We start from the raw sequence: 26,727 nt of genomic DNA, 5'->3' as shown, positions 1-26,727 counted from the left end.
GATCTTCAATGTTGCCGAGAGTCGGCACAACAGAACGCTGCGAGGCACCAGAAGCGCTCTTGCCTCTCCTCTTCGGCATAGTACGGAAATTGAGTCGCATAAGTTTCCACAAAGGGCAGAAAGAAGAAGATCCGAGGGAAAAGGTGCGTACTTCCCAGCACGTCTTAGCAGCGGCCATCTTGGATCCGGCCCTCAACCCTGGACTTATCCCAAAGGTCGCAGAACTGACCCTTCACCAGCAATGCCATTTTGAGAAAACAGATCATCTGACTCTCTGCAATGTTGTTATGCACTGCTAGGAGGCTGGGGATGCCATTTTTCAAAATGGCACTGCTAAAACAGTAGGGAGTGAGGATTATTCCTACCCTCTTCAGGATTCTGTACTTTTTGAGGTTGGTTTGAAATAAGTGAGATGGACCAAGGGGATGGCCTGCATTAGGGTTTTAAGAAGTGGGACTTCCTCGGGAGGACAGGACTTAATAAGTTGCTTTGATCTTCAGTGTGGAGCTTGGAAGGTTTAGGTGAGGCCACAGGCTCACCAGATGCTTCAGGACCTAATGGATTAGCTGCTCCTTGAAGACCGAGTCAGCAGTGTGGGATTAGATACAGGGATCTCAAAGTCCCTCCTTGAGGGCCGCAATCCAGTCGGGTTTTCAGGATTTCCCCAATGAATATGCATGAGATCTATGTGCATGCACTGCTTTCAATGCATATTCATTGGGGAAATCCTGAAAACTCGACTGGATTGCGGCCCTCAAGGAGGGACTTTGAGACCCCTGGCTGGAAGAGTTAAGTGAGACCACTAGCCCACCGTAAGCCTGAAGACCCTGAGGGGGCATGCTGGAATCTGACATGGGTTCCCAGTTCCTTGGGGGCTCAAAGTCCCTCCTTGAGGGCCGCAATCCAGTCGGGTTTTCAGGATTTCCCCAATGAATATGCATGAGATCTATGTGCATGCACTGCTTTCAATGCATATTCATTGGGGAAATCCTGAAAACCCGACTGGATTGCGGCCCTCAAGGAGGGACTTTGAGATCCCTGCATAGATACTGCCTCCTATGTGTGAGGGGTAGGGTTACCAGAAGTCCGGATTTCCCCGGACAAGTCCTCCTTTTCGAGGACATGTTTGGGAGTCCAGATGGCTTTTCAAAACCTAGCACTTTGTCCGGGTTTTGAAAAGCCTCCTCTACATTGCGTCCGGGGGGGGGGGGGGCGCGCTAGGGCGGGATTGGGGGCAGGACTGGGGCATAATGGGGTAGGGATTGGTGAAACTGGGCAGGCCTGAGGGTGGGTCTAGGGCAGTGGTCTCAAATTCAAACCCTTTGCGGGGCCACATTTTGGATTTGTAGGTACTTGGAGGGCCGCAGAAAAAATAGTTAATGCCTTATTAAAGAAATGACAATTTTGCATGAGGTAAAACTCTTTATAGTTTATAAAACTTTCCTTTAACAGTTAAAAGGAAAGATATATAAACTATAAAGAGTTTTACCTCACGCAAAATTGTCATTTCTTTAATAAGACATTAACTATTTTTTCTGCGGCCCTCCAAGTACTCTATTTTTTTCTGCAGCCCTCACATTTAAAGTTTAATATCTTTTCTTTCTCAAAACTAGCACATTTCAATCACTAAATTGAAAATAAAATCATTTTCCTACCTTTGTTTGGTAATTTCATCAGTCTCTGGTTGCACTTTATTCTTCTGACTGTGCATCCAATACTTCTTCCCTTCTTGCAGCCTCCTCTATGCTTCCTCTCCTCCAGACCTCATTCCCTCCCCCAACTTTTTCTTTCTTTCTCTGTCTGTCTTTCTCTGATTCCGTGCCCCATTTTTTGCTTTTTTTTCTGGCTCCCTGTCCCCACCCCACCTTCTTTCTTTCTTCCTTCCTTCCTGCCCTCCCCCATGCCACTGCCGCCGCCGAGGAATAGGCTGCTGCTGCTGCCGCTATCGGGAACAGGCCATCTCCCTGCTTCTCTTCTGCACGGGGCCGACCAACTCTCGCTGCCCGATGTCAATTCTAATGTTGGAAAGGACATTCCAGGCAGCCAGGCAGCGATTGGCTAGCCAAAACGTCCTCTCGACGTCAGAATTGACGTCGGGCCGCCAGAGTTGGTCGGCCCTGTAGGGAAGAGAACAGTGGACCGCCCCCCCCCCTTGGTACGCCACTGGAGCAGCAGCGTGTCTGGCGGCTCGTTCGTTCAAAGCCGAGGGTGGCGGCTCCTTGCGAGATCCGCGCCTGTGTCTGAAGCCTCTCTGATGTTGTGACATCAGAGAGGCTTCTGATGCAGGAGTGGATAGTGCAAGGAGCCGCCAACCCGCGGCTTTGAGCGAACGAGCTGGCTGCTGCTCCAAAAGGAAGAGAATGATGGCCTCCAGACCGCGGGCCGCAAATAAAACCTGGAGAGCCACATGCGGCCCGTGGGCTGCGTGTTTGAGACCGCTGATCTAGTGGGTCTGGATTTTACTCTAGTAAAATCTGGCAACCCTAGTGAGGGGGGTCATTTTTTAAAATTTAACCTGTGCTGCCACAGCTGAGAATCTGATCATTATCCTGTGCTATTTAGCTATGTGGTTTGGAAGAACCAGTAGCTCATTTGAATCCTGTGGCTAATTAGCACAAAAAGTAGCTGTCAATTGGCAGATTAGAATATCAGCCTCTCCGTGATTCTTAATTTATATCTGCCGCATGAATTGAATCTAAATTTGAGGAAAATTAAGTTTATAAAAAGTCTGAGGGTTCTCTTTCTTTTCTTATTTCAAATACATACAGTCGAACTCATCAGCGATGTCACATTGGCTTGATTGTCCTATACTTGGCTCACATAAGAACATAAAAATTGCCATAGTGGGACAGACCGAAGGTCCATCAAGTCCAGTATCCTGTTTCCAACAGTGGCCAACCCAGGTCCCAAGTATCCAAAGAGTAGCAACATTCCAGAGCTGAGACTGTGATGTCATAAAGCCTCCTTCCACCAATGCCTAAGAGGCAAACTCATCAGTGATGTCACAATGGCTTGATTGTCCTATACTGTACTTGGCTCACTTAAGAACATAAGAATTGCCATACTGGGACAGACCGAAGGTCCATCAAGTCCAGTATCCTGTTTCCAACAGTGGCCAACCCAGGTCCCAAGTATCTGGCAGAAACCCAAAGAGTAGCAACATTCCAGAGCTGAGATTGTGATGTCATAAAGCCTCATTCCTCCAATGCCTAAGAGCCAACCTCAGCAGTGATGTCACAATGACATCAAGCCCAGCATCCTATTTCCAACAGTTGCCAACCCAGGTCCCAAATACCTAGCTAGATCCCAATAGTAAAACAGATTCTATGCTACGTAACCTAGGAATAAGAAGTGCATTTCCCCAAGCCATCTCAAACCTTTTTAAAACCCTGCTAAGCTAGCTGATTTCACCACATTCTCCTGCAATGAATTCCAGAGTTTAATTACACATTGTGTGAAGAAATATTTTCTCTGGTTTGTTTTAAATCTGCTACTTAGTAGCTTCATTGTATGTCCCCTAGTCCTAGTATTTTTGGAAAGAGTGAACAAGCGATTCACACCTACCCTGTCCAATCCACTCATTATTTTATAGGCCTCTATCATATCCCCCTGAGACATCTCTTCTCCAAGCTGAAGAGCCCTAACTGCTTTAGCCTCTCCTCATATGGAAGTCATCCCAAACCTTTTAGCATTTTCGTTGTCCTTCTCTGTACCTTTTCTAATTCCGCTATATATTTTTTTTGAGATACGGTGACCAGAACTGCTCACAGTATTCAAGTCGTGGCCATACCATAGAGCAGAGTCCCTCCTCGAGGGCCGCAATCCAGTCGGGTTTTCAGGATTTCCCCAATGAATATGCATATATTTTCTAAACACAAAGAGCTATATTTGTTATAAATTTATAAACTAAAATTCCACACATTCATGAATTACTTGGTTGGTTGGGTAGGTTGTGAAAGTTTTAGTAAGTTATTTATGTATCCTTGGAGCGGCTGGGGCACGGGCAGTGTGTCTGGGAGGGAATGCATGGATGGGAGAACATCGCAGGGGAGGAGACATAGGCATCCTGGGACTGTCTGCCAAGTCTCTTCCCTGAAGAAGCCCTTTCTGGAAACGTCAATCGCTCCTCCTAAACTTACTTGCTCCACTTCATCACTGACGCTGAAACCGTGGATTGAAGACAAAGTTTTATTTTATTTTTCTTTCCAGCTTATGATTTATCTTTCATCTTATCTATTGTTTTGCCTTTTGTCTTTGTTTTGTTCTATTTCTATCATTTAAATTTCTCCAGAATTCTACTGTTCAACGGCTCCCCCTTCTGCTTCTATTCCTTTCTCTCCTCTCTTCTACCTTCCAAAGTATTTAGATCAATGCTGTCTTGTTAAAATGTTTATTTTATTTTTATTTTTCCTCTAACTCTACTTTTCACTTCTCTATTACCCTCCAGGTACTTTAGTTAGATTGTGAGCCTTCGGGACAGTAAGGGAATTTTTCAAGTACCTTTCTTATTTCTAATCTTAATGTATATTTTCTGTAAACCGCTTAGAACCTAACGGATGTAGCGGTATATAAGAAATAAATTACATTACATTACATTTATATGATATGAACAATTTTTTTTTAAAAGTATAAAATAAATAGAAGTAATTCATGAATGTGTGGAATTTTAGTTTATAAATTTGTAAAAAATATAGCTCTTTGTATTTAGAAAATATATTTTAATATAGTAGAGCTATTGAACTGATATCATAAATCCCGAAATTGTTCAGCGTGTGGTAAACCAATGAATCTGCAGGAGATCTATGTGCATGCACTGCTTTCAATGCATATTCACTGGGGAAATCCTGAAAACCCCGACTGGATTGCGGCCCTCGAGGAGGGACTTTGAGACCCCTGCCATAGAGCGATACAAGGGCATTATAGCATTTTCACCATTCCTTTCCTGATAATTCCTAACATTCTATTTGCTTTCTCAGCAGCTGCCGTACATTGAGCTGAGGCTTTCAACGTATTCTCAGCAATGACACCTAGATCCTTTTCCTGGGCAATATCACATAGAACCCAATATCACATAGAACCCAATATCACATAGCTCTCTCCCACATGCATCACTTTGCACTTGCTCGCTTTAAACGTCATCTGCCATTTTGACGCCCAGTCTTTGTCTGACAAGAGGAAATATCTCTGTATGGACTGGGTAAAGAATTCCAGCAGGTTATTTTTTACTGATTCAATAGATTCAGAAGCAGCATTTCAAGTTAATATTGAGTTAGGTTTATTCAGCTGCTGGCTGAAAATTAATCATTGCGGTTAACAGCTAAAACAGAAACGTATAAACCAACTCGGTTCATAAACAACTCGGCGAAAGACAAAGGTGCGCGCCGACAACTGAGCGCAAGACGGAGGCGCGCGCCGTAGAAAATTACAGTTTTTAGGGGCTCCGACGGGGGGTTTTGTTGGGGAGCCCCCCCAGTTTACTTAATAGAGATCTAGCCGGCGTTGTGGGGGGTTTGGGGGGTTGTAACCCTCCACTTTTTACTGTAAACTTTTTACTGTACAGGGAAAAAGTGAAGTTTTCAGTAAAATGTGGGGGGTTACAACCCCCCACACCCCCCACAACGTGGCGCGATCTCTATTAAGTAAAGTGGGGGGGTTCCCCCCCACCCCCGTCAGAGCCGTAAAAATAGTAATTTTCTGTGGCGCGCACCTCCACGCTGCACTCAATTGTCTGCGCGCGCCTTTGTCTCGGCGCACTTTTGACCTGACACCACCAACTCAGGACTCCTGAACCATTTACTATTAATTCCACGCCCCAGACCTTTTTTTTTTCATGTTCATGCTAGTGCATTGAAAGCAGTGCATGCAAATAGATCTCAAGCATATTCATTGGGGAAATCCTGAAAACCCAATTGGATTCCGGTCCTCGAGGACCGGAGTTGTCCATGTCTGTAGTCCATTCTCCCCTTTAGGAACCGTCTACAACATTGGTTCCCAACCCTATCCTGGAGGACCACCAGCCAGTCGGGTTTTTGGGATAGCCCTAATGAATATGCATGAGAGAGATTTACATATAATGGAGGTGACAGGTATGCAAATCTGCCCCATGCATATTCATTAGAGCTATCCCAGAAACCCGACTGGCTGGTGGTCCCTCCAGGACAGGGTTGGGAACCATTGGTCTACAAAGTGAATGTAAACAAACTGCTCTATGTCACCTGATAATGTGAAATACTAGTGGTAGAAAATATCGGGGTGTCGGGAACTGCCTGATTGCTTTTCAGTAAGAAAAAAGTTTAGCACAGACACAAATTCTGCATTATCTGAGGCAGCGATTTCATAACCATTCATACTCACCTGAACTGCCAGGAACTGGTGTTGTGGAAGCGGTAGGATGTTCAGTTGACGTTCCATTGGAAGGAGGAGCCAATGTGGTGGGAGTATTTGCATTGTTGCTTGAGGTACTACTGGAAGGAGGAGCGAATGTGGTGGGAGTACTTGCATTGTTACTTGAGGTATCATTAGAAGGAGGAGCTGACGTAGTGGGAGTATTTTCATAGTTGCTTGAGGTACCATTGGAAGGAGGAGCTGATGTGGTGGGAGTACTTTCATAGTTGCTTGAGGTACCATTAGAAGGAGAAGTTGACGTGGTGGGAGTACTTTCATAGTTGCTTGAGGTACCATTGGAAGGAGGAGCTGATGTGGTAGGAGTACTTGAACTGTTGCTTGAGGTACCATTAGAAGGAGAAGTTGATGTGGTGGGAGTACTTTCATAGTTGCTTGAAGTACCATTGGAAGGAGGAGCTGATGTGGTAGGAGTACTTGAATTGTTGCTTGAGGTACTATTAGAAGGAGAAGTTGACATGGTGGGAGTACTTTCATAGTTGCTTGAGGTACCATTGGAAGGAGGAGCTGATGTGGTAGGAGTACTTGAACTGTTGCTTGAGGTACCATTAGAAGGAGAAGTTGACGTGGTGGGAGTACTTTCATAGTTGCTTGAGGTACCATTGGAAGGAGGCGTTGATGTGGTAGGAGTACTTGAACTGTTGCTTGAGGTACCATTAGAAGGAGAAGTTGACGTGGTGGGAGTACTTTCATAGTTGCTTGAGGTACCATTGGAAGGAGGAGCTGATGTGGTAGGAGTACTTGAACTATTGCTTGAGGTACCATTAGAAGGAGAAGGAGATGTTGACGTGGTGGGAGTACTTGCATAGTTGCTTGAGGTACCATTGGAAGGAGAAATTGACGTGGTAGGAGTACTTTCATAGTTGTTTGAGGTACCACTGGAAGGAGGAGCTGATGTGGTGGGAATACTTTCATAATTGCTTGAGGAAACATTGGAAGAAGGCATTCTGGGAGAAGTCATAGAAGGTGTAGTTCCCATGGGTTCACAGGTCATTTGTTTACCCCTTTTATAGCTATACAAAATCAAATATAAGATCTATTAATATTCATGCCCGATCTTCATGTACTCAAGTCAATGAAGGAATCAAGAAATGTTAGAAATTATCTGTATTATTTTGGACCCCAGATCGTTTACAACAGTTGGATAGCTCTATGTCTAATAGATGCTGGCATTGTCATCTTGAAGCTGGAACATTAGATCATTTATTATTCTATTGTCCACTGATACATAGTTTTTGGGAATCCATATGGAGTCAAGTAAATAATTTACTGGAAAATCAGGTGGCTTTATCGTATGATACTGTGCTATTCGGTACATCAATGAGAGCGAGGAGCCAAATTTCATCTAATAATAATAAGTTACTACTTATTATTACAGGGGTTGCCATACAGCATATTACAAATAATTGGAAAAATTGGGATTGGCTATGTTATAATTTTTGGTGGAACTCTTTATGCTATATCTTTAAAAATGGAGCGTGCTATAGGCTATTCAATAGGGGCATTTTAAGAAATTTAGAGAATTTTGGGACCCATTAACAAAATATTGTAAAGAATGAATATTACTCTTTCCCTTTGAACATACATGTTCAAGATGGGGGGGGGGGATAATGTTTGTTTTCTTAAAACTGAAGATAATTGTTGGGTTTTTGGGGGGTGGGATATTTGATTTGAATTAGTTTCTGATAGAATATTAACTGTTTTCATCTTGTATTGCACTTATTGAGAGTTTTAAAATGAATAAAGAATTTAAAAAAAAGAAATTATCTGTATTCCACACTACGTAAAACATATGTTTTCCCACTATAATAATGAGGTTTCTAATCTCCGTGACATTTGAGAATGCAGAAATTGCCACAGAATTTGATCACTGCTGAAAAGGCTGCTCAGTGCCTAGAAAACTCCAATATTTGTATAATTAAAAAGCACCATAAAAGGATTCGGCAGCAGACTTCTATTTAGTGGGATTCACAAAGCAAAAGTGGGTTTTTGGGAGGCCTAAGTAGTTTACATTCAGGTACTCAAGTACACTTCTCCCTCCATATTCGCTGTGATAGGGGATTAAGAGAACCGCACATACAGAAAAACCGTAAATAACTTTTTCATATGTTATTCGCTGCTTTCTATTAAAAACATAAGAACATAAGAACATAAGAAGCGCCATCTCCGGATCAGACCTTCGGTCCATCAAGTCCGGCGATCCGCACACGCGGAGGCCCTGCTAGGTATTCGCCTGGCTTATTTTATAGCCAACCATATCTTTATATGCCTATCTCAAGGAGATATGCATCTAGTTTGCTTTTGAAACCTAGGACTGTCGATTCCGCAATAATCTCCCCTGGGAGAGTATTCCAGATGTCAACCACTCTCTGTGTGAAGCAGAACTTCCTGACATTGGTCCTGAACTTGCCCCCCCTTAGCTTCATTTCATGTCCATCGTGAATATGGTGAAACCGCAAATAACATGGTGGGAGACCTGGCCTGTTCCTGAAGGCGAGGCAAAAAATGGTGAAGAAAGTGCTGGGAATCAGCGATTTTCTCTGTAAACGCTTGGAATCAGCGATTTCTCTATACAAGCTGATGTAATTTGGGGGAAGGAGCCAGCAAGCTACAAACCGTGAATATTCGAAACCGCGCATACGGAGGGAAAAGTGTATTTCTCCTTATCTGTCCTGGTGGGCTCACAATCTGACTAATGTACCTGGGGCTGTGAAGTGATTTGCCTTGGGTCACAAGGAGCAGCGCTGGATTTGAACCTGTAACCTGAGGGTGCTGAGGCTGCAGGCCTAGCCACTAGGCCACACTTCCAGGCAAATTCTAGAACAGTTGTATTCACTCATGGGTTGGGATGGTTTAGGGTTACCAGATTTTCCCAAAAGAAAATCTGGACCCATGGCCACGCCCCCCAGACCCGCCCAGTTCTGCCTGCATCCCGCCCCCATCCCCTTCCCCACCCCTTAACCTGTTCGTGTATTGGGAGGGCATCTGCGCGTTAGAAGCTTTTCAAAACCCGGACAAAGTGCCGGGTTTTGAAAAGCTTAATCCATTTTGATATATCGCTATTGACATAGGTTTAAGCTGGGGCCACTTTGGATCCAAGTAAGCTGAAGGAGAATTGGCAAATATGACCCAATGGGAGACCGCGACACTGCTGATCACTGTGTGTCAAAGACATTCATTACTACCAGCCTGCCTTCAACCTTTTCATTGGGGGGGGGAAGGGGGAATTCCTCAAGGAAGAAGGGGTTTCCAAATGCATTCTCATCTATTGAGAAACGCCTTGTCCTTGAAACATGCGGCTCTTCCATCCACGTTCCCTCTTCTGTCATGAGCTTGAGTACAGAGGCAGACAGTAATAAAAACAAAACAATCCCCCCCAAAAAATAATCATGGGGGTCACCCCAAAGGTCCTGAATAATCATGGGGGTCACCCAAAGGTCTCCAGGAGCCACCATTGCTCCCCCCCCCAGGCCTCCCATTGAAGAACACTATTCTTGAACGTACATGAAGAAAGGAATGCAGATGTCCAGTCAAGACATGGAGGATTGTCATGCTATTGTACCAGTGGCTCTGAGCTCAGTGAAATTTCAAGGATAACGTTTAGGAAGTCGGCCCAGAAACATTTTCAAAGACCGCTTCAGCAACATAACTCTCAAAGTTATAACGAAACAGAGAAAAGTGAAGGCGGATAAAGACCACGTGGCCAATCCAATCTGCTCCTCCATGCCATTGCTTTGAATCGGGGGCGCTTAGGGTCGGATTCTGTAACTGGCGCCGATTGTGTGTCAGTCGTGCATTGGCATCAGAATCGTGCCTACAGGAAAGATAGGTGGCGTAAATGTAGGCCAGAGTTTTCCAGGTCTACATTTCAGGTACCTGTCTTTGCATGAATCATGCCTACGTAGGTGGTTTAAGCATCCTAAAGCCACTTCCAGCGTTGGCTATGCCAACTTTGGCGTTCGGCGGCCTATGTAGGTGCAATTCCAGCGCCTTTTATTTAGGTGCCAGCATGCACTTCAGCCTCGCCATTTTTTTTGACGTTTCTAATGGCGTTCTTCAATTAACTTAGGCGCTGGTAAGGACGCCTACGGGGCCTATATTTAGGTGCCAGTTTTAGAATTTCCCCCTTAGCTTTTACTCACCAGAAGTATTTGTTCAAGTCCTCCAGCTTGGACGGACACGCGGTGAAAGTGGAGCAGCAGCAATGGTCTACGGGAAGGAAGGAAGAGGACATCGGGAACTTTTCTTTGGCACTTCGCACATTTACTCAGTCCTAGAATTATGGACCCTTTAATTTAAAGAAAACTTAAAAGTCCGCCTAAGCGGTTACCAAAAATACATACATCAAGAACAATATAAATCAATAACTTAAAATGACAAACAAAATATATAAAACAGGAGCTACTCATCCATTATCTGCTGCCTCCTATTAAACCATACTCCTCATCTATTTTAGGCTCACATTTAAACGATGGGGCTCATTTTCAAAAAAACGATCGACATCCAAAACACAGCATAAACCAGCTTTTGGACATCTTACTAGTCAAAACGTCCAAGTGGACATTCTCAAAACAGACTTTCTAGACGTCTTTCTGGCTGTTTTGTCTCCAGTGCGTCCAAATCTTAAGGGGGGGCGTGTTTTGGACGGGCTTAGGACTCGAACGCTCGTCAGGTATAGAATCAAACCTTTAACAAAAGGTCCTGGAATTTTTTTTTAGATTTATGGAGCTAGACCTATTTTAAAAGTGTCTAGATCACAGGTGTCAAAGTCCCCCCTCGAGGGCAGCAATCCAGTTTGGGTGTTCAGGATTTCCCCCATGAATATGCATGAGATCTATTTGCATGCACTGCTTTCATTGTACACTAATAGATCTCATGCATATTCATGGGGGAAATCCTGAAATCCCCGACTGGATTGCGGCCCTTGAGAAGGGACTTTGATACCCCTGGTCTAGATGCTATAAAGGCGCCCACACTGACCAGTTCACCACTAGAGGGATTAAGGCATGACCCCCCCTCCCCCCCAGAGGCTACTGCAGAAAAATGAGCTACCCTTCTTCATTTCCCATAATCCCATGTTTTGCCTCTGTAGCAGTTCTCTGCATCAGAGTGGCATAACTAACAGACTCATTAAAAGTTTCCTTTGGACACACGCTAGTGTCTAAATCTGCGGCTTGTGTGGGATTAGTTTCTGCACTAATTCTTTCCTCCACTACATGCCCAGAACACAGTGGGCAGATGTCAACACTAACCACACGTTTCCATCTGTTCTAACTTTCTGCATTGGCCCCAAAGTTAAAGACTACTCACAACAGGGGGTATGTCCTGGGCACTGTAGGGAAATCTTCAGTTTTGCCCTCCTTTTCCCACCCAAAATTGTGGCAACCTTGTTAAGGCTAGTAGTTGAAGACCGCCCTGACTGCTCCTGCACTCACTCCAGCCGGTGGCACTCTCTGCGTGCCGTTGCTACACCGGTTTAGCCCTCTCCCGCACACACTTGGGTTTTGCGCACGCACAGGAAGGCCGGCGTAGTGGCGGCCCCTAAAGAGTGCCGCTGACTTCAGTAGGTAGAGGAGTGCTCTGGGCCACCAGAGCAGGACCTCTTCACCTGGTATGGCTTGGGGATCCCTGCCAGTTCTGGTTTGGCTTCACAACATAGTGTGCGCCCACCCACTCTGGGCTCAGGCCCACTCAGATTGGCATGTCCGCTACACTCCTGCTATCAAATCTAGTCTCTCACCTTCCCCCACCTCCAGATTTTGAAGATTAGATTCAAAATCATGATTTCCCTAGCGCAGGGGTGGGCAACGAAGGCCGCAACCCAATCGGGTTTTCAGGATTTCCCTAATAAACATGCATGAGATCTATTTGCATGCATTGCCTCCCATTGTATGCAAATGGATCTCATGCATATTCACTGGGGAACTCCTAAAAACCCGACTGGATTGTGGCCCTCGTTACCCACCCCTACCCTAGCGCCTGCCTTCCCGGAACAATTCCGCAGAAAACAGACTTCTCCGTTTGTTTTGTAGTTATTTACATAACGAGGACAATTTCCAACCATCATCTGTAGAAGTAAATGAACTATCTGAAAACTGTCCATCCTTTCTGGACACAGAACGACACCCTACAGTCCTTGAGTTGTCAGATCTAATGTTTTACTTTGACTGAAGCTGTTATTGATGCCCCTCCCCCCACCAGAAGCTTCTGCGCTGGGCAACCACTTAGTTCACCTAATGGTTAAGTCAACCCTACTCATGGCTCATGGTTTTGAAAGTCTAACTGCTGAGGTCCTTCTAGGCTAACCAACTGAACCCCTAACCTAGCCCAAAATACTAACCAAGTAAAAAGGACAGCAGTGAACAATCACAGAAATAAGTCTGGAAGGGACCTCAAGAGTTCCCATGATGCATGCCCCGTGGAGAGGGGGAGGGGGAAGGGCATAACACAGCAGCCCTTGAGTGTGAGCCTCAACAGCAGTGTCTCGCAAACTTTCTGGCTGGTGGCACACTAAATGCAGTGCCCTGGCCGGAAGGCACCTGGAAGTGCGCAGAGACCCCTCTGGCCGTGACCCGCTTCGGTGGAGGGATCCGGGACTTGCGGGGAGAGGAGGAGAGATGCGAGAGGCACGTCCTGTAGGCAGTCAGCCGGCGTGGACGACTCTCCTCCTCGCAAATGCATCGCAGCACACCTGAAATCTCAGGAAGCACACAGTTTGCGATACAATGCTCTACAGGAAGACCCCCAAGCTGATGAAAAGCACCTTTGCAGCCACCCCAAGAGAGGTAGAGAGACAGTAGCCACATGGGGAAGAAAAATCGGAGATGATTCTGACCGTGGGGCAACAGGAGGGAAATGGGAGATGAGACACTGGATCCTGAAAGGGGGGAGGGTGGAACGGAAAAGGAAGATGCTGAATTCAGGTTGAGTGGGTAGAGAAAGAAAGAGAAAATGCCACACCCATGGTTCGGCTCATATATAGGTCATCTCCCTGACTTTTACTTTTCAAATTATAGGGCCTAATATGCAAGCATCTCTGGTAAGTGTCCTGAAAATATGCATGCATGTTTCATGATTTGGATTTAGGCATGTTCATGGATAGAGCTTGGATGGGGCATGGGTGGAGTTGCAGGAGAAGGCTAGAGACCGGTAGAGCCAACGGTGGTGCAGATTCATAGTGACTCCACGCCTTTATGTCACTTTTTATCCCCAGGAGAGGAGCTTGGCTGGTAGAGAGATAAGCTGTGCTGCTGGTCCATGGGGGGGGGGGGGGGGGGGGGAGAGAAGGAGCTGCTGGACTGGGGAAGAGGGCATTGGATTATGGGTGACCCTTAGCATAGGGGAGCCCATCCACAAAAGTTTGCTGAGGACCCCATAAGTGGTGCATTTATCTGGATACTTCCCCAAACTGAACATCAGCCCCACGAGTTTAAAGAAAATATGAAGTAAAAAAAAAAAAACCCACCCCAAATCAGGCATACAGACATTATAGATCGCTCGTGTTGATGGGAATCTTCTGAGCAGAAAATGTATTTATTTATTTATTTATTTTCAAACCGTGTACACTGTCTATTTCTAGATGGTTTCCATATAAACATACATAGCCTAAAATTAACGTGATAAAAACTTCAAGATCTGACTGGATGATACTCACCAATGCTTGTTATATTCGGCCTGCTTATAAGACGAAACTGATTTTCGATATCTGCTATGATTTTACAGACATCTGTTCCTATTTTCAGCCTCATCAGATCTGTGAAATTTATTGTGCTGCAAATTAAAAGCATCTCAATCAATCTTTTGATTTTGTAGTATTGATCAACCATTTTACCATCTTATTTAATGATAATCCTGAGGGGTAATAGTCAATCGGAAGTGGTAAGCGACTTCCACGCCATTTACAGATGTGAGTTGATCTATACCTGGATATTCAATTTCAGAGCATGTGTGGCTTCTGGCACTGAATATCCAGGTGCAACCACCAACCTGGAAGTTAATCGGAGAGCAGCCAATTCAGACCAGTACCTGGTTAACTTGGCATATAAAGTTAGGACAGCCGTTTTCTTGTCCTAAATTGATGCACTTACTTAGTCAGTTAGTAGGCCAAAAAAATATCACTGCTAACGGGTTAAATTGTAGCTCCATCTAAACTCTGCCCTTGCAGCGCCACTGGACTGCCCCTAACCTAGCCAGTTAGGGAATGGCCGGTTATTGCCACCAATCAGCGATACTTCCTGGTTAATCGTTTTCTTTCATGCAGCTCTAAAGGATATAGTGAGTGTGGTGCAGTGGTTCAAGCTACAGCCTCAGCATCCTGGGGTTGTGGGTTCAAACCCCCGCTGCTCTTTGTGACCTTGGGCAAGTCACTTAATCCCCCCATTGCCCCAGGTACATTAGATAGATTGTGAACCCACCAGGACAGACAGGGAAAAATGCTTGAGTAAACCGTTCTGAGCTCTCCTGGGAGAACGGTATAGAAAACTGAATAAAAATAAAACCAGTCACATTTTCCTTCTTTGCTTTGAAGACACCATTGAAATTCAGAACGCATTGGACTAGTGGGAGAGGATTTGGGAGTCTTATTTTATTACCAAAGCCACAATTAAATGTCTCTACTTTGTTACTGGACGGTGACTGAAAAACTATATCCAAGATAAACTAATCACATTTCTTAAAAGAAAGGAAAAGAACTTATTTTAAATTCACTTCATGGAGAGCAAAGAGCATCATAGCAGATCAAAACCACAAGGCCCATTCCGTCTGCCAATTTTTTTTTTTTTACCAACGTTCATCAAAAAGGGTATCACAACCCGGACGAAGGAAGTCATCATGCCGCTGTATCGCGCAATGGTGCGCCCGCACCTGGAGTACTGTGTTCAATACTGGTCGCCGTACCTCAAGAAGGACATGGCGGTACTCGAGGGAGTGCAGAGGAGGGCGACTAAGCTGATAAAAGGTATGGAAAATTTTCCATACGCCGACAGGTTAAAAACGCTGGGGCTGTTCTCCCTGGAGAAGAGGAGACTTAGAGGGGACATGATAGAAACCTTCAAAATCCTTAAGGGCATAGAGAAAGTGAATAAGGACAGATTCTTCAAACTGTGGGGAGCCACAAGCACTAGGGGTCACTCGGAGAAGTTGAAAGGGGACAGGTTTAGAACAAATGCTCTAAAATTATTTTTTACGCAGAGGGTGGTAGACACATGGAACGCGCTTCCGGAGGAGGTGATAGGCCAGAACTCTGTACAGGGGTTCAAGAAGGGTTTGGATAGGTTCCTGGAGGATAAAGGGATAGAGGGGTACAGATAGAACTTGAGGTAGGTTATAGAAGTGGTCAGAAACCACTTCACAGGTCGCAGACCTGATGGGCCGCCGCGGGAGCGGACCGCTGGGCGAGATGGACCTCGGTCTGACCCAGTGGAGGCAACTTCTTATGTTCTTATGTTCATACCACAGACCCTCCTAGATTTCTGGCTTTACCCTCGTTTCCCCAGCACTATGGATTCTTAATGCTGACCTCAAGCTGTATTAGGAGGCTGTTCAACGTATCTAAAGCCTTATAAAGAGACAAGAAGATGGTCCAAGAAAAAAAAGGCAAGGGAGACATCCTTCCAACCCAAAACAAGCCTTTATTCGTTCATAAGCAAGGTCCCAACAAGGATCCCAGTTTCGGCATATCTAACACCTTCCTCATGGGACACTGGTTCGAGTGGCAGTAGCGGCAAAAGCACTTAGCACAGCAGACAGGTAGCCGAAAAAAGCACTTAGAGGCGTCCGGTAAAGTTACCAGTACTAAGAGGGAGACTTTTTGGCTGGTCCTGATTTTAAACTACCCACTGAAATTGGTTCTGTAGGTCTGATAATGCACCAGGATGGGGCTGTGAAAAATCCAGGACTGGCCTAAAACTTTCCTCCTGGGAGATTGTTCATTCTTTCTAAAAATACTAAGACTAGGGCACTGGTAATACTTTTTAAAACAAACAGGAGGAAATATGTTTTCACTCAATGAAGAGTTAACAAGCTCTGGAACTTACCAGATGTGTCCCATGGTTAGCATATCTTGGATTTAAAAAAAGTTTAGACAAATCCCTTGAGGAAAAGTCCATATTCTGCTATTGAGACAGAAATAGGGAAAGCCACTGCTGTCCTTGGAATTCCTAGCATAGAATCTTGCTACACTTTGGAATTCTGCCAGGCAGTGGCGTAGTGAGGGAGGTTGGCGCCTGCCCCCTTTATTTTTTCCAGCCCCCTCACTCTTCCCCGCTGATTGAGCGCCCTCCACCCCCCCTCTCCCCCCGCATACCTCTTGAAAGGTTCACCGGTGCAAGCAGCATTTTCCACTCACTGTTCGTGCCAGCACCAGCTCCCTTCTGATGTCACATCTTGGTCTTGCAACCAGGATGTGATGTCATAAGAGAGCAGATGCCGGCACGGGCAGCAAATAGAAGATACTGCTTGAGCTGGCAAACATTTAAAGAGGTATGCGGGGGGGGGGCAGGGAGCAGGATAGACGCCAGCCCCCTCCCACAAAAACGACGCTTGGGGCGGTTCATCCCCCTCTGCCCTCCCCCCTCCCTCCTTTCTAAGCCACTGCTGCAATTGGATTGACCATTGTTGGAAGCAGAAAGCTGCGTTAGATGGACAGTCTGCCCCATTATGCCTATTCTTATGATCTTATGTTCTAACTAGGTAATTTGGAAGCTGTGCCATTGTGATGACTGAGTTTGGTGAATTTATTTGGCTTACAAGTGAGTTATTGGTCTTATCGCCTGACCTGACTGCAGCTTCTAGTGCAGAGGTGTCAAAGTCCCTCCTCGAGGGCCGCAATCCAGTCAGGTTTTCAGGATTTCCCCAATGACTATGCATGAGATCTATTATCATACAATGAAAGCAGTGCATGCAAATAGATCTCATGCATATTCATTGGGGAAATCCTGAAAACCCGACTGGATTGCGGCCCTCGAGGAGGGACTCTTGACACCCCTGTTCTAGTGGAAGAACACTGAATCTGTCTTTGAGTATCAAGCTATTCATATCATTCTTTCTTCCGTTTTCCCTACCATAGTAATAAAATCAGCACACATTTCAGGCTACACCTTTTTATATCAGACTAAACAATCAACTTTGTGATTATCGTTCAGTAGGAATAGTTCCCTTTTTTATAACGGGACCTAGAGACATACCTGCCATCACTTTCAATGCAGACTCCCTACAACAGAAAGAGATGACAGTTACTGAATTAGATAATTGAAAATATAGAGAATCTCAGACACTGAAGGGTCATTTCTCCACAGGTTTGAAATTAGCAAGCAAAAGAGAGGGTCTGGCTCACCTGAGACATGAACGTGGAGTGACCGGCTGTTGAGGGGCTGGAAAAAAAATGGGATTCATTAATGTGACATGCCGAAACTTTACAATGTGCAGGTGAAACGTGAATTATTGCCTCGGGGTTCAAAGAAGTGGATCTTCTAAATCTGCACCCTATTTTCAGACAAATTTGGGAGCGTCTTCAGCTAAAAATTCATCTTAATTTTTGGAGCTTAAAAGTTATGTGCGGATGTCGACGTGACGATGTCATGCATGCACGTGACGTCATCGTGTCGACATCCGCACGCTTCCGGATCCCTTCCGGCCGCGGCACCGGGCTTAGTGCGCCCCGGTGTCGAAATGTCTGTGGGGCACCTCTTTAGAGAATCGTGCCCAGCAGTGCGTAAGTCTTTCTGTACCCCGAAACATGCCTGATTTGCAGTTAGGTGCCGCTAGGCTCAAAGCAATAGCATAGTAAGGGGTGGTGGACTGCCTTGGGCGCCGTCTTGCTAAGGGCGCGGAACCCTTCCTCCTCTCTCCGCTTCCCCTGCTCCTCTACTTGCTGACGTCACTTCCGGGACCCGCAACAGCCCCAAGGTCAAGACCAGTGCTCTCAAAGTTAAGCAAATAAATCCTTTGGCAAAGGACATAATAAGACTTGAAGCGGTCCAGAAGAAGGCGACGAAAATGGTAGGAGGTTTGCGCCAGAAGACGTATGAGGAGAGACTGGAAGCCCTGAATGTGTATAGCCTAGAGTAGGGGTAGGCAATTCCGGTCCTCGAGAGCCGGAGCCAGGTCAGGTTTTCAGGATCTCCACCATGACTATGTATGAGATGGATTTGCAAGCACTGCCTCCTTGAGATGCTAATCTATCTCATGCATATTTATTGTGGATATCCTGAAAACCTGACCTGGCTCTGTCTCTCAAGGACTGGAATTGCCTACCCCTGGTCTAGTAAATGGGCACAAGTATAGAGAAACCAAGCCATTGTGACATCACCGATGAGGTTGGCTCTTAGGCATTGATGGAATGAGGCTTTATGACATCACAATAGGAGAGGAGCTGCTGAAAAGTTCTCAGCCCAACCAAGGCGAGAACGATGTGGAGCCAAACTTACAAGTTATTCCACACTTGACACTTTTCTTTCAATGAAGTAAATGCATCTAGTCACACAGGGGCAGGCAATTCCGGTCCTCGAGAACCACAGGCAGGTCAGATTTTCAGGATCTCCACAATGAATATGTTTGAGATGGATTTGCACTGCCTTCTTGAGATGCAAATCTATCTCATGCATATTTATTGTGGATATCCTAAAAACATGACTTGGCTCTGGCTCTCAAGGACTGGAATTGCCTATCCCTGGCTTAGAGGTAAGGAGGGATGCGGGAAATATGATTCAGACATTCAGATACTTCAAAGGTATTAACGTAGAACAAAATCTTTTCCAGAGAAAGGTAAAATGGTAAAACCAGTGGACATAATTTGAGGTTGAGGGGTGGGAGACTCAAGAGCAATGTAAGGAAATTCTTCTTTACGGAGAGGGTGGTTGTTGCGTGGAATGCGCTCCTGAGGGAGGTGGTGGAGAAGAAAACGGTGACAGAATTCAAACAAGCGTGAGATGAACACAGAGGATCTCTAATCAGAAAATATTGGGTATATATTGAAGGAACTAAGGCCAGTATTGGGCAGGCTTGCAAGGCCTGTGTCCCGTATATAGACATTCAGTTGAGGACAGGCTGGGGAGGATTTCGATGGCTGGGATGGTTAAGATGGGCTGGAGTGAGCTTTGATGGAGACTCCAGTAGATGGAACCAGTCTGGGTGTGACTGTGGTTGTGAGAGGAGCTGAAGAGAGAGCTGCAACTGAGAACCAGAGGCCTGTGGGAACTGGGCCTAGCTCTGTGCCCCAGGCAGAGCTATGAAGCCTGGGGTCCCTTCCCAGGGAAGGTCCTGGTTTGGAGGGCCTACTATGGAAGGAAGGAGGGAACCAGATGGTGAAAAGCCTGGGCCATCAGGCTGGAGGAGGCCAGAAGAGCCAGACCCCAGAGCTCCTAGAAGAAGGGTTCCTGTTCCAGAATTGATACCAAGGAGCATGAAGGTACAACAGGGGTCTGGCAGGGCCGGGGAGTTGGAGGTGGAGATGGGCAGGCAGAAAGCCCAGGCTGTTACAGTGGTGGAGGATATGGAGGACTCACAAGGGTCAGAGGAGGATATTTTCAGTGGGGAGGAGGAGATGGAGAAGGACATGGATTTGGCCACAAGAGCCATATTAACAGTTAAGGGGATGGCTGGACTGGAGAAAAAGCTGCAGGACTTACAAAAGAAACAACGTATGGTGTCCACTCTGTATAAGCTGGCTCCAGAAAAGCAAAAGAAAAAGTATAAGAAAGAACAGCAATACCTTCAGCGGCAGGTGGAGAACTGCATACCAGAGATGGCTGGTATTACAAAAGATGTGTCTAACCCCATGGCTGAAGTGTATCGGAACAGAGAGAGAATGGCAGGGCTGCAGGGACACCAGGGGAAATTACAGGCAGCAGTTTCTGCAGAAGAACCCTGTGCAGAAGCAGGACAGTTGGAAGAAGTGCAGGAAACTCCCACAGCAGTGGAAGAAAAAGCTACCACAGAGGCTACTGGAGAAAAGTTGGGAGACAGCACGAATTGGTACAGCTGGGAAAAGAGTGCAGACACAGCAGAAACCAGAGTGGAGGAGGGGCAGACAAAGGAGCGCAGGAAGAAGAAAGCCACACAAAGAGTGAACTACCTGGAACAAGCAGGGACTGAAAAACTTCATATAGAGTTTGAGCAAGTATTAACAGGGACTGAGAAACCACAAACAGAAATTGAGCTACCGCAAACTTTAATAAAAGCACCTGAGGGAGTGCTGGAACAGCAGGCAGCTGAGACTAGTTTGCCCAGTAACTTGCTAAAATTCTTGGAAGAGGAGGAGGAATGTGATTTGAAACTGATTGAGCAGCAGCCTGGATTGGAAACACCTGAGTTTCATCGGCAAGGAAAATCCCAGAATGCAGCTCAGGGGAGGAGTTCCCAAGAACTGGTGGGTGGAATCTTTTATGTGACTGAGAATGTGACTGAGAAAGGGGTGGAGTCTTCTCTGAGCTGTGCTGAGGGAACTCAGCCTAATTCAAAGTGCAGAGTACAGCAAAGAGGTGTTTCCAGTGTGTTGGAAGGAGTGGAGTGGAGTCAGGAGCTGGAACCTGAGAATCTACAGAGAGAAATTCAGCAGGAGGTGGCTGTAGGTGATGAAGCTGTGCTGCCACAACGGCAGCAATGGACAAAGCAAGTTTTGCCTTGTTCTAAAGAACTGCAGTTGAAAGAACTGAATGCAGGACAGATCCCTATGGATGTGAATGGGGGTGTTGGGGAGGGGGAGGGGGTGGGAGAGGGTGGGGGTTCTGGTGGTGGTGGGCATGGTGCCCGGAAAGGGGTTAAACGGGGAATATCTTTTGCAGATGTGGTGGCTGGGGGATCGGGACAGGGGAGTAGGAATCAGGGCAGGGGGAATGTGCAAGGGGAGAGTGGGGGGAGGAGAGAGGATGGTGGAGGGAATGGGAATGGTGGTGGGGGGTGGGGTAGGGGGGAGGGGGAGAGGGGGGTATTTTCAAGAGAAGAAATGTGGTTCAGTTGAAGTGGGTGGGGGTGGGGAATATGCCAACAAGGGACAGGGTGTTGAGAATGGTTCTGGGGTTAGGCTTCATCCCTGAGGACCTGTATGCCTGTATTCATCCGGTAATGGTTCCGGAGTATGACATCAGTTTCCAGAGACAGAGGGGTTTAGAGTTATTTTGGGAAAAATATGAGGGGGTGAGGGGGAGGGAGCAGTGGGCAGAATTTAAAGCCATACCTGTAAGTAAGCCTGACCTTGTGCAAGTGACAGTGTTGGTGAGAAATGAGTCCATCCCCAGTTCAGACCTGACATACTGGTTGAATCGGTATGGGGTGCTTCGGACTCCATTAGTGAAGATCATGGACCCGAGTAGGGTCTGGGCTGGTGGATGGACGGCCAGCATGAAGCTAAGTCAAGTGGGTAATGTGATACAGCATGTTCCACCAGTGGCATATATTGGGAGAGAGCGCATCCAATGTTTTTACAAGGGGCAGCCCAGGGTATGTTTTCGATGTGGATCGTTTAGGCATCTAAGTATGGTGTGTCCTACCCTGATGTGTGTAAAATGTGGAGGGAAGGGGCATATTGGGGAGGAGTGTGCCCTCATTCGGTGCAACTTGTGTGGATGTCTGGGACACCCGTTCAGCAAGTGTCCGAGGGCTGCACATAACAAGTGGCGAGAGGAAAATGATGGGGGAGGGGAGGAACCGCAGGAGCGGGCCCAGGAGGAGGAACGGGATCAGGAGGGTGGTCAGGAAGATAGCCAGGAAAAGGTGAGGCAGGGTGAAGGGCTGGTGCAGGAAGCAGAGGGGGAGAGAGAGGGTGGGGGTGGGGATGAGGGTACATGGGAAAAGGTACGTAGTAAGAAGGTGGGGAAACACCAGAGGAAAAGAAGGGGAGATAGGGTTGAGGATACTAATAGGTTTAGTGTATTGGCACAGGAGGAAGAGGATGGAGGTGGGGTGTCCCAGAAGAGGAAAGGGAAGAAAGGTCGGGAGGGAGGGCAGCAGGAATACCCGGCGGTGATTCTGGAGAGGTTGCGGGTTGAGACAGTGGGAGAGGAAGGGGATGGGGAGGGGCTTTTCTAAATACAGAGGTGGGTGGGAAGGAGGGTATGGAAGTAGATGGAGGGGATGTTTTGCTGGTTGGGAGGGATGTGATTAAGGAAGGGGAAGATAAGGAAAGGGAAGGAATTGGGGAAGAGTTGATACTGGCGGAGGGCGAGGCGGTCCCGCCAGGGGTGGTGGTGAAGAGGGGAATGGAAGAAGGGAGCGGAGAGAAGGGGGGGAAGAAATCTAAATTAGTGTCATGATGGGGGGTCCCGGTTTGAATATTGCAACTTTGAATGTTGCTAGTCTCCGAACGGAGAGAAAGCGGTTTCTGGTATATGAGTTCCTGGCTTCCAAACAATTGGATGTTATCATGTTGCAAGAAACAAGGGTTGACCACCCAAGTTTATTGTGGAAAGCTAAAAGGGACTGGAAATGGGGGCCGTCATACTGGGTATTAGCCCAGGAGGCTTATGGAGGGGTGGCAATTCTGTTTAACTCCAGGGCGGTGGAAGTGCATAGGGTGGTGGAATTGGGTGGGGGGAGGGGGCAGATATTGGATGTAAGGGTGGAGGGAGAGGAGGTAAGGTTGGTGAACATCTACGGTCCTCAGAGGAAGTGGGAGCGTAAAGCTCTAATCTCCCGGATCAGACCATATTTATACACGGCCAGGAGGGTGGTGTGGGGAGGGGATTTTAATGCAGTGGTGAGGCAGGAGGATAGGGAAGGGAGGAAATTTTCTTTAGGATATGATGAATTATTTTTGAAACAAGTGGGGGAGGGGGCAGGGCTGGTTGATATTTATACAGTTTTTGGGAAGCAAGGGGGGTTTACGTTTGGCAGGGGGAAATGCCGCAGTCGTATCGACAGGTTTTTTGTAAGGAGGGAAGACTGTCAGGACCCTCCCCAAGTGCAGCATGTTGAATTTACAGATCACGCTTTGGTGAGCATACAGGTAGGGGGGAAGAACCCAGTTATGGGTAGGGGTCTGTGGAGGCTCAACAATGCATGGCTCCAGGAGGAGAGTGTACAGGAGGCCTTTAGGGAGTTCTGGACAGACCAGCTGTCTACTGTAAGCGCGTACGGGTCATTGGGGGGATGGTGGGAGGTTGTGAAGGGTAGGATCAAGGGTTTTTTCAAGAAAATAAGTAGGAGGGCATCACAAAATAGGGAGGGGAGGCTGGTAGCCCTGAGGAAGGAATTAAATTGGAGGATGGAAGGGGGTGAAAAGGGGGAGGGGATTCAGGTACTCAAGGGAAAAATTGAAGCACTACAGTACGATAGATATAGGTCCTTAATGTGGGAGAGGGACTATGGGCATTTCATCTCACCGGACCCTTTCAGGGCATGCAAAGAGAGGGTCAGGCGGCGGAAGGTGGGGAGTTTGTGGGACAATGAGGGGATAGAGCAGGAGTCACGAGAAGGGATATTGAGGGTGGTGGGGGAGCATTTTGGGGGGCTCTTTGAAGTTGGGCAAGAGGAAAGGGAGGGGTGGGAGGAATATATAGAGGGGACCCCGGGGGTGGGGGGAGGGTTAACAGAGGAGCAGGCAGAAGCGCTGAATGGCCCTTGGACAGTGGAGGAGGTAAGACGGGCGATAGCCGGCCTGACCAGAGGGAAATCACCTGGTCCAGATGGGTTGACAGCCGAGTTTTTTAAGACATTTTGTGAGCAGATGATACCTTTCTTGGTGCGGCTGTTTATGGAGCTTAGCTGTCAGCCTGTTCTGCCGAGGTCCGTGAGGGAGGCGGTACTGGTTTTGATTGCGAAGCCAGGGAAGGAAGGGTCAAGGGTGGGAAATTGGAGGCCGATTTCTTTGCTTAATACAGATAGGAAAATTTTAGCAAAGATGATGTGCGCAAGACTGGGAGAGGTGGCGGCATCAGTACTGGCACCAGCACAGATGTGTGGCGTGCAGGGGAGGGGGGCGATAGAAGCAGCGGTAACAGTAAGAGAGGCAGTTGAGAGGGGTCGGAGGGCCCAGGGGGGGCGGGTGCTTGTTAGTTTGGACCAAGCCACAGCCTTTGATAGGGTGCCATACAAATATTTGTGGGGGGTTCTTACAAAGTATGGGATTCCTGTGCAGTTTGTGGAGGGGTTGAAGACTCTGTATAGGGAGGCAGCAACCTTTCCCTTGGTAAATGGGTGGAGGGGGGAGCGTTTCTCCATTGGGAAAGGGGTGAGACAGGGCTGTCCCTTAAGTCCATTGCTATATGTATTTGCCATCGATCCATTGCTGCAGCGGCTGGAGAAGGGTGGGGGTTTAACAGGGATAGATATGGGGGAAGGCACAAAGGTCAGGGTGGTGGCATATGCCGATGACATCTCTGTGTTTGTGTCTTCAAATAGAGAGTTTAGGTGGATGGAGGAAAAACTGGGAGAGTATTCAGGTGCCACAGGGGCGTGCATTAACCAGGAAAAGAGTCATTTGTTGAAACTCGGGGATCCGGCATGGGAGGTGGAGAGTACAAGTGGGTTCTTGCCTCCAGAGGGGAGGGTTAGGGTGCTGGGGGTTGTCTTCAGTGGGGATGAGACGTATCAAATGGAGAATTGGAAGGGAAAAATCCAGAAAGGGCGGCAGAAGGTGGAAGCCTGGAAGCAGTGGAAGCTGACATTTCTGGAACGGGTGCGTCTAATGAAAGTATATTTGGTTCCTTTGTTCTTATTCCTTAGTTATGTGTGTTTGCTCCCGCAGGGGTTGCACGCTACGATGTATAGTCTTTTTTTTCAGTGCCTCTGGGGTAACCGCTTAAATCCAATAAAGAGGGGGATAACGTATTTGGCAAAAGAACAAGGGGGCTTGGGGATGGTGAACCCCATTCTTTTTTTCTCCTCCCTCTTCCTCCAGTTCCATTTGGGGGGGTTGGTGAGGGGACAGCAGGAAAGGGTGGCATGGGTAGAAAGTGTTCTAACGTGGGGTACAGTGTTTTGGAAAGACTGGTTGGGGGGAGTGGAAATAGGGAAGAAGCGGGTGGTAGGGGTTTTGGCAGGGGTGCCGGGTCAGGCGGACATGGCCCGTTTAGTTAGGAGTTGGAGGGTCACGGTGGATGAAGTGGTGGAGGGGAGGAAGACATGGATGGAAAGAGTGCTGCACCAGTGTTATGCGGTGGAACCTCTGCTGAAGGATTGCCCGGGGATACGTCAACAGCAGGCACTCCGTTATGTGGCGATGCCACGCCTGCCCTCTAAGTACTTCGATGTGGCATGGCTGGCACTGCATGGCAAGATGTATGTCCGGGCGAATCTAAAGTGTAGACCTGTGACTGACAGGGAGTGTCCAAGGGGGGAGTGCCAGGGAGTGTTAGAGACAATGGAACATTTTTTGTGTTTTTGCCCCTTTTCAGTTGAGGTGGGGAGGAGGGTGGCCAGGGATTTGGGGTTTCAGGTGGGTTTGTTTGAAAGTCTGAGTTATGCGGATTGGGTTTATGGGGGTGGTGGGGGGAAGAGGGTGTATGGTGAAACTTTTTTTATTATTTTATCCATACTGAAGTATTTCATTTGGATGGCACGTTGCCAGATGTCGCTGAGGCAGCGACAGCTGGCACCGGACACAGTGGCGATGGATGTGGTGCGGGCAGTGTGCCAAGTTGCAGAAGCAGAGAGAAAAAGGAGGAGTGAACAGCAGTGGCGTTTATTGTGGAAGGGGGTGCGGCTTCAGCCTCCCTGACGCGTGTTACAGTTTTGTTTTATCTGAGTTTTTGTATTTATGTTTATTTATTGCTGGGAGGGAGGGGGGGTTTCTAGTCATTTTGTGTACAGGGTTTGGGGATGTTTAGTTTCATATGTACAGGTTTGGTGTGGGGATAGTGAAATGTCAGTTTATGTTTGTATTATTTGTATGATATTTGCTGCTGTCACTTTGTAATGTATTGAATTGTAGTGCTTTTTTGGTATAAGTCTATATAATAAAAAGAACTTTCCAGTAGATAGAACCAGTCTGTGTGTGACTGTGGTTGTGAGAGGAGCTGAAGAGAGAGCTGCAACTGAGAACCAGAGGCCTGTGGAAGGTGGGAGCTGGGCCTAGCTCTGTGCCCCAGGCAGAGCTATGAAGCCTGGTGTCCCTTCCCAGGGAAGGTCCTGGTTTGGAGGGCCTACTATGGAAGGAAGGAGGGAACCAGATGGTGAAAAGCCTGGGCCATCAGGCTGGAGGAGGCCAGAAGAGCCAGACCCCAGAGCTCCTAGAGGAAGGGTTCCTGTTCCAGAATTGATACCAAGGAGCATGAAGGTACAACAGGGGTCTGGCAGGGCATGGGAGTTGGAGGTGGAGATGGGCAGGAAGAAAGCCCAGGCTGTTACAGTGGTGGAGGATATGGAGGACTCACAAGGGTCAGAGGATATTTT

The 26,727-nt window shown here is 47.1% G+C and overlaps 1 protein-coding gene across 2 annotated transcripts in view; it reads right to left on the bottom strand.

Annotated features, from left to right (window-relative positions):
- ADGRG2 (adhesion G protein-coupled receptor G2) overlaps positions 1–26,727 on the bottom strand; it is a 195,135-nt gene that overhangs the window by 62,346 nt on the left and 106,062 nt on the right. For both annotated transcript variants that reach the window (XM_033949916.1, XM_033949915.1), the window contains exons 13-17: positions 17,735–17,771; positions 17,586–17,611; positions 14,057–14,172; positions 10,545–10,611; positions 6,355–7,415 (exon numbers count right to left, since the gene is read on the bottom strand). In XM_033949916.1, coding sequence (XP_033805807.1) covers positions 6,355–7,415; positions 10,545–10,611; positions 14,057–14,172; positions 17,586–17,611; positions 17,735–17,771 — 1,307 coding nt within the window. The remainder of the gene's footprint in view (positions 1–6,354; positions 7,416–10,544; positions 10,612–14,056; positions 14,173–17,585; positions 17,612–17,734; positions 17,772–26,727) is intronic.

The sequence above is a fragment of the Geotrypetes seraphini genome, chromosome 6 (genome assembly GCF_902459505.1).
Source record: "Geotrypetes seraphini chromosome 6, aGeoSer1.1, whole genome shotgun sequence".
Classification (NCBI taxonomy): domain Eukaryota; kingdom Metazoa; phylum Chordata; class Amphibia; order Gymnophiona; family Dermophiidae; genus Geotrypetes; species Geotrypetes seraphini.
Note: the sequence above shows the minus strand (reverse complement) of the source record. Positions and strands in the feature narration are given on the sequence as shown.